Source organism: Mustela nivalis, assembly GCF_964662115.1.
Source record: "Mustela nivalis genome assembly, chromosome: 19".
NCBI lineage: Eukaryota > Metazoa > Chordata > Mammalia > Carnivora > Mustelidae > Mustela > Mustela nivalis.
The window spans coordinates 40,129,267-40,139,975 of NC_139038.1; the positions used below are offsets into that span (position 1 = coordinate 40,129,267).

Sequence of the window (10,709 nt, forward strand, 5' to 3'; positions counted from 1 at the left end):
GCTACTACAACATTAGACCTGAAACACTATTGAGAATATTCAAAGAAAAATGCTATCCCCTGGTTATTGACGGGAAAACAGGTAAAGCCCATCAGTGAGGAAAAGCTTCAATTATAAGAGATGTCATATTAAGAATGTGGTAAGGGGGGCGCCTGGGTGGCTCAGTTGTTATGCATCTGCCTTTGGCTCAGGTCCTGATCCCAGAGTCCTGAGATCAAGCCCCACATCGGGCTCCTTGCTCTATGGGAAGCCTGCTTCTCCCTCTCCCACTCCCTCTGCTTGTGCTCGCTCTCTCTCTGTAAAACTAAGAAATAAAATTAAAAAAAAAATAATGTCATAAGGGGAGCACCTGGGTGGCTCAGTGGGTTAGAGCCTCTGCCTTAGGCTCAGGTCATGATCCCAGGGGTCTGGGATCGAGCCCTGAATCAAGCTTTCTGCGGTGCATGGAGCCTGCTTCCTCCTTTCTCTCTACCTGCTTCTCTGCCTACTTGTGATCTCTGTCTGTCCAACTAATAAATGGAATCTTAAAAAAAAAAAAAACTGTCATAAGGGTGTGCCTGGGTGGTTCAGAGGTTTAAGCACCTGCCTTCTGCTCTGGTCATTTCTCAAGGTCCTGGGATCTAGCCATGCAGCAGGCTCCCTGCTCAGCAGAGTCGGCTTCTCCCTCTGCCTAACCCCCTCCATACATGCTCTCTCGTTCTCTGTCTCTCAGATTAATAAATAAAATCCTAAAAATAAAGAATTGGGTCATAAAGATAGATGATACATTGGTTGATTTTCTTAGCTTGGAGAAGAAATAAGGATATGTTAATTTATGGAATCAAAAAATGGTTAAAAAAAGGATACCGTCAAAAGATTGCTTATATCCATACACTGCATGTTAACTAAGTAGAACTTAAATAAAAATTTGAAAAGAAAAAATAATTGCCCATATCCAGACATAAGATAATGGAGCAACTGCAGCATGTTTGGAAAAGAATGGAAGACACTTTTTCTTCCCTCACAATGATTACGTCCACTTGCACCTTGCTCAGAAACTAACCTTAAGAGGGACATCATCTCCATTTAGGAGATGCAAACATGCATCTTTCATATTCCATATTTCAATATGCAAACTTTCAAAATTTCATACTTAGGATATATGATTTTTCCAAATTTAATGGACTTGGGAGATATTCTCAGGCCTTAGTCATAAACAGAAAATCTCCAATAAATACACTATAATTAAATGAAATCATATGGATGCATATAGATTACACTTCTTTTGTAATATGTCAAGGTGGCATGATAGTTTTAAATGGGTGCGAAACGTTAATAGAGATGTAAACAACAAATTCTGAAGGGACACAAAGTTGCACGCTCACCAGAAGGTCTATTTTCTTTACAAGTCACAAAGGAACCTAAAGGTACGTGTGAGGCATGGAAAACTCAGGAAGAGCTATGCATATGATATCTGAATTAGAAATAAGCAACAAAGGAAAAGAAAAAAGTGGGAAGTGCATGAATCGGTAGATCTAAGCATCTATTTTAATATCTTCAACAAATAGCAGCAGCTTTTTCAAATGCTGATTCACAGATTTTGCTTAGTACAATCTTTTGCATATTGAGAAGTGGTCTTGACACTTTGAACAGAAGAAATCTCAGTGGAATCCTGCGAAAGAGCTCTTCCTGAACTCTTTAACCAATTTAAAACTGCTGAAGATTGTTACCGACTCATGACAAAATTAGAAAACATGGCAAATCTCAGTTGAAAATAAAGAGATAAGCAGGGGCACCTGGGTGGATCAGGTCTTGATGTCAGGATCCTGGGATCGAGTCTCACGTTGAAGTCCCCACTCAGTGTTGTCACCTTCTCCCTCTGCCTCTGCCTCCCCCTCCTCACCACTGTACTTGCATAAAATCATTAAAAAAGAAAACAGAGAAAAGGAGATGAGGTAAAAGGCACGTTTTGAAGATATTATTGATGAGTTTCCTTCCAATGATCACGAGAAAGGATAAATAAAACAATTCCTGTTTTCCTTGTAAATTTAACCTTTAAAAAAATGAAAGGTTTATGGAATCAGGGACCTGTCAAGTTTGCACTTGTTTTCCAAGTACTGTAACATTGTTGGAAAAAAATAAACACTGAAAAGTAATAAAAGCATCAGTGCAGGACAATCTGTGCTTTTACCTGGGGTACTGGGTCTAGCAGAACTCAGAGTGGGATCCCAGCTCCTCCTTCTAGAAGGCCCTGAAGGTCAATGGTTCTTGCATTCCTGGCCCAACCCAATGTAGCTCCAGTTTCTCTGAAGCTGAGTCACGATTTCTCCCCAGAAAGAAGTCGGCATTGGTAAAAAACCAACCACAGTATTTCTGTTGCAGTGTCCCGTGACCTCTCAATCCAGAGACCCCTGAGTACAATAGGGTCTTCAAATGTCCTCAGGGACAATGAGGACCAAACCCTGGGAAGAGCCCCAATATGTCATCGCTTACTGTACTTTCTCACCTACCAGCATGTTCTGGGGGAAGCTCCCAGAGCCCCCTACTCAGCACTCAGCCAACAAGGCAGCTTCTCTGTCACACCTCAGGAGGCAGGAAGTTACTGCAAAGGCCCAGGGACTCCCCAGGGCATTGGGTGAACCGGCTGGAAATACAGATCTGGCTCTCTATCCTGCGGCAGTGAGAATGGAGCTGGACCCCATGACCTGGGAAGAAAGAGGGCTTTGCAGGATCCAGCAGCTCTGCTGCAGAAGGGAATGGGAAAAAAGGGCCTAAAAGGGGACAGAAGCATACACACCCAAATCCTCCTGCTGCTGAAGAAGGGATGGGTCTCCTGTCTGGGACCTCTGCCCTGCCCATCCCTCAACAGGGAAACTGTGGGAGGACTGTGGGGCATCATGGGTCTTACCACAAACACTGCCACTATCAGCTCCACTCAAGGCCCCCCTGTGGTTGGAGGGCAGCTGGTGAGGTGAAAACCCTGCACAAAACCTGGTTTAATGCAGGGCCTCCTCACCAGGCTCTCAGGGCTCACAAGACACTTCATTTTCTGCTCACTGTCACAGTAGACCACTGCCAAGGGACAGCCACCTGTCCCGCTGATCACTACCTCCCTAAACAAGCAGGTGCCATGTGCTCAAGAGGATCGGTCACCAGAGTTAATACAAACACCAGCAGATCTAAATTCAACCTGGGACCCCTCCCCAGAAAGGTTCCTGGGGTCCCTTGCAGTAGAAGTACCATGAAGGGTAATCTTGCTCTATCCTCCATCCCCCCACTGCTGCCAGGGTGTTATCTGTCTGAACGCTTCACCCTGTGCCCTCGAAGAAGAGGGACTGTAGGTCCCACTGAAGGGAGATGCTGACACAGAGACAGAACCATGAACAGTTTATTGAGGAGATACCAGGAGAGACAAAGCACAGGGTACAGGATGGGCAGGGAAAGCATTCAGACCACCAGGAAGAAACATTCATATCTTGACTAGATATAAACTCATTGGAGCCTGGTTGTTGGAGGTCAAGGAAGTCTTCAGATTACAAAATGATTACCCTGTAAGGCAAGAGGATTTGGGTTAATACAATGGGATCTTATGTTTTCCTAAATGCTCTCTGCCTTGCATACTGTATCTGAGGCCTTGGATGAACACTTGGGTGTGTGGCCACATCTGTGAGTCTGTATGTAATAGACAATAACTGTCTTCACATCTCACATAGAAATATCTGATTGTACCTGTTCTCTTAACTATATTTTACTTCATTGTGGCTAGGACCTGACATTTAATAGAAAAAAGGGGGCTCTTTGCCTTGTCTTTGAAATGAGAATTGCCACTACCGGGGCTGAGGTATTACACTCTTAGTGTATTTTATGGACTTAAACAAACATTTTTTGATGCTCATTGGCATGGAGCTATTTTCATTTAAACAGTGAGAATGGTGAATGGTCAGAGCCCAGATTCTTTTCCAATTATTATTATTATTATTTCTTTTTGAGACAGAGACAGAGAAAGCACAAACTTGTGAGCGAAGAGGGATGGGGGAGAAGGTGAGGCAGAGAGAGAATCCCAGATAGGCTCCACACTCAGCACCGAGCCCAACTTGGGCCTCAATCTCTAAAGCTCGAGATCATGATCTGAGCAGGAATCAAGATTCTGCTGCTTAACCCACTGAGTCGCCCAGGAGCAACAGCAGGTTCTTTATGTACTTCAACTCCTATTGTTCTAGTGACCTCAGAATCCAATAGGTTCTCTCTATGGCAGATTAAAATAAAAGCTGAGGCTCTGAGAAGGCCCCACTGAGAGCTGGTATTTGGACTGAGAAATCTGGAATACAGGCAAATCTGGACACTGGGACTGAAGTCCCAGGGAAATGCACAGCTATAGACAGGGTGGTGATGCCGATGCGGAGGCCTGGTGACAGGGCTCAAGCTAGGGCTGCTCCTGGCCAACCCTGAGTCTCCCACTAACAGTCTGACTCGGGCTGAGGCCAGGGCGGCCACACTTCACTGGTTCTCCATCTTGTCTTCATGTTTTCTCACTGTGGGACTTAAAGTCAGCCAGACAAGAATCCCCAAAGACCAAGTTAAATTTCCCAAATCTCCACGACACTCTTTCACATGGTTCAGAATTTTCAGAAATTCAGGGAAACAATGCTCTTCACAGACTATGAGTGAATGGCCTCATGGCAAAAATGAATTTCTGAGACAAATAACGGCGTGATCCACACTGTGTGAGTGAACACATGCTGCAGTCGGTGTGGACGGCATGGTGTCTTCACACTCACTCTCAAGCTGCTGGCCTGCCAGGAACGGCCTCACCCTCCCTGAGAGAAGCAGAGCCTCTCCCTGAGCACCTCGGGCCTTCTGGGCATCCACAACCTCCTTTTTCTTTGTGACTCAGGGCTCCCTCCCTTCTTTCTGGATACATCTCTTGTTCTTCCCTTATACAGAACACACGGTCTATGTCCTGTCATCAGTGTGTCCCTCCCTTCTCTCAGACACACACCTTCAATTCCTCACATTAAGGCCTCATCCCTCCTGGAGCACAGAGCATCGTCTCCATATCAAATGTGTGTGAAACCTGCTGTGCCCAGCATTCGGAGAAGGGCAGGTCTCTGCCACCACAAGGAGCCTACAACCCTCTCAGTATGACTGGAAGACAAGGTCCATCAATTCTAAATACAGAACAACCAGAAGAAAGTTACCATGTCTTTAGCAGTCTTCACTCCCTCATGCCACGAGAGGCCTGTGGTCAGCACCGCTGGTCCTTGTGAAGGACGCACAAGCATCTATATCTGACCCACACCATAGAAAAGACAGAAGCTTCTCCACCTGGAAGTGACTGGGCAACATTCCAACAAACCCTCTACACCTGCCTCCGGCATCTGCCACTTTTTCTTTCATTCTCACCTCCCAGACCAGACAAGAGCATTACCTACAAGATTCTAAACTGCAGAGGACAAGGGCAGACCCCTACGCTAATGAACAATGAAGGGACCACAGACCTCTGTCAGGCGTTTATACAACTAAGGAAATGACAGCTTAAACCCTACACACTGCAGATGAAATGAGAGGTGTTTCTCCCTCCCAGAACAATGTATGCAGATGCTGGATGTGCACAACGGTAAGAGACAGATGTCTGCCATTGTGCAACGGAGACACTTCCTTCCCAACAATGGCACCTGCCCACTGCTTAGTGTGTGCAAATAGCCAGGCACAAGCACGTGTGTCCTGAAGAACTTCAGAATCATACAGTGTCCCCAGCCTGGTTTCCCCTTGAATGTCAAGCCCTGAACACAAACTCTGCCTTTGCTCCACTGACACAACCAGAAGGTGATGATCTGGAAATAGACGCCTGTAAGCTCTGCATGAAGACTTGCCACTTTGAACGGGAAACGACACCACACACAGACCCCATGATATACCCAACACACACAGGTCAGGACACTGTGCTGCCCAGAGAGAAACAGGACTCCAGAAATGGGTACAACTGAAAACACCCCAGCATTTACTTGGTTCTTCTCTGGGACCTTCTCGGGCACGGTGCTGCTATTGTCCCGTTGGGCTCCACAGGCTTCTGATTGGGACCGAAGGCCGAGAAGGGACAGAGGTGGTTTCAGACTGGCGACGACCACACAGGATTCAAGCCAACCCTCTACCCCTGCCCCAGCCTATTCCCCTTTCTCCTTCTGGAGGGTCCACCATGTTTCTCACAGTACTCCCCTGACCCCTGTGGACGAAGGCGGGAACTGTCCATCACCCTCGCAGATATGACCACTCTGCCTGGGACATATGTTTCCAGAACTAATCTATAATGCTGGACAACTGGGGGTCTCCACATGTGAGACTGATGTGAAGGTTGTGCTTCATCCAGCCCAGAGCCCAGGACATCGTGTCTGTGTAGTGCACCTGGGCAATGCTTCTATGTCTGTCCTCTGTGGAATGTCACTTTTCTGCTCCATAGTAGACGCCTGCTGCCCAGTTCTTTATGGTGAACCAGACAGTCCATGATATGGACGTCAGACAAAGTGGAGGAATGTTACCATGTCCTCACTTGGGCTTATTGCTGCATTGCAAAACCTTGTGGTACCACCTCTCCATCCTCTCCACCGACAGAAGGGGTTCAACTATGAATAAGCTCTATGACCCATGTCAATTCAGATCATCTCACCTTGTGGTGGAGGAACGAGGTGTGGCCGAGGCCCCCATGTCGACCACTGTGGAGGTGGATGAGGAGGAGGGAAGTCTGGTACATTCCACCCCATGTGGTAGGGCATACGGAGGAGCCCTGGGCAATGAGGGAACTCTCTCACACCTCTAGCGACCTGCAGAACAGACAAGAAAATATTTTAGCAAAACAGACAAAAGTTGCAACACCAAGAATAGAAACCAAAACAAAGAGCTCTCAGCATCCGGCTCCTTCTCCAATACCACCTTCCAGGAGAGCTGCATCATGCTAGAAAACTTACATGCCCCTCCCAGCTGGGGCCAGTACAATGAGCGGGGAGAGGGCAATGGCTGTTACAGGAATAGCCTGTCACCACACATCACTGCCCATGTCGGCCCACATTATCCAGCAAGAAGTAGTGTCTTCAAGATGAAAAAGGATCATTGCAAACTAAAGCAGCACATTCCAGACACGGAGGCATCGAAATCCTGGACAATACTTCCTCTATCCTCCTCAGCCACCAGAGAAGATTTTGCTTTGAGCAGAATAGAGAGAATGTGATGAAACTGAATGCCCTTTCTCCACAAAGTTTCCGAGCCACTTGAGGGGAATCGTTGGCCTGTAAGTCCCTGACTCTCCCCACGCTGCCTCGCTCCTGACAAAGGGGTCCTCTACTCTCTACAGTTTCTGTCCATGGCTACAAAGACACTTGAGGAATTAGGGCCTTGTGGTCTGACAGGGGCACTGGAACAGTGTCGTCCAAGGGACATGATATCAAAAACCTTTATTTACACTGAGCAGCTGTGCTTGTCTTTTTTTTTTTTAAAGATTTTATTTATTTGACAGACAGAGATCAGAAGCAGGCAGAGAGGCAGAGAGAGAGTGAGGAAGGGAAGCAGGATCTCTGCTGAGCAGAGAGTCTGATGTGGGGCTTGATCCTAGGACATAGGATCATGACCTGAGCCTAAGGCAAAGGCTTTAACACATTGAGCCACACAGGAGTCCCCTGTGTTTGTCTGAAAACACAGTCATTTGGAAATTTCAACCTACTGAGTTCTAGAGTAATTTTGTACAATGGGAAATGAAGATGGGAAGGCTATATAAGAGAATTCACAAAAGGGTATATGCTTCCCAGTGGAAAACTCCACACGTGTGATGAGAAAAGAAATCAACTCTCACAGTAACTTAGGACCAAATGACCTGCTCCTGGAAACCCAGCTGAAGGGCTGGGAGGCAGTGATCATGCACGTAATCACTGATGTCCCCCTTCAGAACGTGTGACCCAGTGTGCGATTACGACAGTGCACATAAGAGCTTTGACACTTCAAAATACTTGTAGAAAGGGTCTTAAGTGGGCTGGTTCTGCAAGGCACATTTTCCAGCAGAAGTAAAATGGAGATGACTTGTGAAACATGCCCTGAGAACATTGCAGACTGCAAAGGAGACAGTATAAAATGCAGAGAGAGTTTTCCCCAGTTTCCGTTTGTGAGGATTCCCAGACCCATCTATCCCCAGCATGAGCACAACACCAGTGCACCTGAAGGTAACCTAAAGGGAGTCGGGCTGGCCAGAGGACTTCACTGTGGAGGGAGGGGCCCTCCTCCCCCAGTTAATTCCCCGGAGTGCACTGTGGGCAGGCAGGGGTACACATCCACACACACATCTTCCCCACCACCATGTTCCAATACTATAGCATCTGTGCCAGAACAGCTATCCGCCCCCTGTGTCTCACCTAGCACCTGGGGTGAAGAGATTCCATGGGGAAAACTACTGTCACCACATGTTAATATAGATCTGCACACCTCGACAGAGACAAGAGTGTGACACCAAGGATAATCAACTAAGGAAAAACTCCATTCACGACAGGCCAGTATCTACAGCTGGGACCACACCTCTCCCATCACAGCAAACAGAGCAGCTCCTATACATTGAGAACAAACACAATGATAGGCCCTGGAAAACCTGTTGTCCACACGTGGAAGTGCAGGTGCTTATGGGTCAGCCGGAAGCCCACCAGCATCCCCCCTGAACAGCTCTGCTTCCCTCCCTGACAATGGGATCTCCTACGCTCCACAAGGGCTGTCCATGGCCACAGACACCGCTGACGAGATAGGAGTGTCTGGAGTCCTGCAGAGGACCTGGAAGAGTGCTTTCTGAGAGTAACAGGACCCCTTTGAGTGAGCGAGACCAGCTCTGTGGATCTACGTCCCCGACATTCGGACAGTCCTTAGCTCAGGCACAGAGCAAATGCCTAGTCTTTGGTGCTGAGACCCACTGATGGGCCGATTTGATACCCCCAAATGGGAACCAGTGTGTCTGGGGAGCACAGGCAATGCTCCCAAGATGGGTCGGGAGAGACCCTATGAGTTGGCACAGCCATCAGACCCCATCAGAACCCGCTCATGGAAGCACAAGTAAAACACGTGTGAGGTGTGGGCCTTGCAGAGAGTCACTGGGATTCCCTCTTCAGGGCTGCTGCTCCAGGGGGTGTTTTCTATGACACACCTGGCACCTGCCAGAGTTCATCATCATCTCACCCAGGGGCCAACTGGAGGGATTCCAGCTGTCGTCTTCATCCACTCAGATGGGACGCACGGGAGGTCACAGCTCACCTTCTCCACAAACACTCAAGCTGCCCAAAGCATGTGGGGCAAGTGTGACGCGGTCCTGGCTTTTCCCATTTTCCATCTGAGGACCTCTGCAGATACCCTCCCAGGTTAGTCTCCTGACCCGAATACTAAAAATGCTCCAGCTCCCGCAGGAAAGCAAACAGCAAGGAGTCAGCCAGACTAGCTGACTTCACTGTGGGGTGAGATGTCACCCTCCTTCAGTTATGTACACACACACATACACGCACGTCCACACACACACACATACACACACAGATGCATGAGGTGAGCATCCTACCATCACGTGTCTCAAAGCATCTACAGCTTTGGGAGGAAGCACAAAATTGAAGATCTCTAAAGGAGCAGGTAGAGGCTCCTGGGTGAACAGTGTGCACTCTGAAAGGGATGATCGCAGGCTAGGACAGGGACCTGTCCACACTGCAATCCATTTCAGAAACGGACACAACTAAAAATGCCCAAGCACTTACCATATGCATCTCTGGGTCGCTTTGGGGGCTAGTGCTGCTGTTCATCCTGGGAACCACTCTAGATGCTAGATCAGACAAAGGTCAGAGTTTTATATTGGTTTCGTGCCCTCCATGCCTTCCTCTCCCCATCTTGCACTCTTTCCCACACTTGGGTCCCTTATCAGAGGGTTTCACCCGTGACTCAAGTGAGTCCTTTGCAACGAGAGACACCAGTCTCCTCTTGCCTGAGACACTCCAGGGCCCTGGTTCCAGTGTTTCTGTAAGTAGCCCATCACGTGTAAACAGGTCGGGGTACAACTGGCTATCAACACTAAAACTGGGGTGCTCAACACACATCAGAAAAAAATCACTGTATCTTCATAGATTAAACACCTAAGTGAGAATAGCCTTGCATGGGGACATCCACAAACCCTCAACATGAACAGCCCATGTTCTCTTCTCAGGCCATAGGTGGATGGTTCATTTGTCCATCCTGCATTTGGGACCTAGAATGCGTGACTGGCCAACAAATAAACATTTCAGGGAAGAAACAGACTTTGACATTTGTATAGTCACGAAAAAAGAAATCATAGACAGATTGAGCAATAAAGCTATGGCATTGCACCGATAACATGAGAGGAGTAAAATATATTTCATTGCTCAATATGGTCCTATAGATGACAAATAAAACAAAAATATAGAAACCTCCATAATGAGTAAATAAATGCCCTTTTTCACAAATAGTCTTTTATTTTTTGTCAAGGTTTGACCACTGAGTCAAGGTGGGAAGGGCGCTCGTATCGCGCCTTCTCAGGCTCAGCTCTTCGGAAGGGGGTAGCAGGGGGAAGGTGTGGAGCGGCGTGAGCTCCACCTGTCACGGGGGCAAGTGTCCTGCTGCCTGGGGACATATAAGAAAAGCACCCTCCTGTCACCCCTTCAGACAACCTGCAGGCTGGAGGTGGACACACAGCAATCACCCACAGGAACAGGAAG

At 47.7% G+C, this 10,709-nt stretch overlaps 1 protein-coding gene across 1 annotated transcript in view; it reads right to left on the minus strand.

Moving 5' to 3' along the window:
- LOC309854633 (uncharacterized protein) overlaps positions 1-9,782 on the minus strand; it is a gene marked incomplete at its 5' end in the record, with an annotated part of 139,750 nt that extends 129,968 nt beyond the window's left edge. The window contains 2 exons of the mRNA XM_082713988.1: positions 6,644-6,797; positions 9,738-9,782. Coding sequence (XP_082570114.1) covers positions 6,644-6,797; positions 9,738-9,782 — 199 coding nt within the window. The remainder of the gene's footprint in view (positions 1-6,643; positions 6,798-9,737) is intronic.
- Between the last annotated feature and the right edge of the window lie 927 nt (positions 9,783-10,709).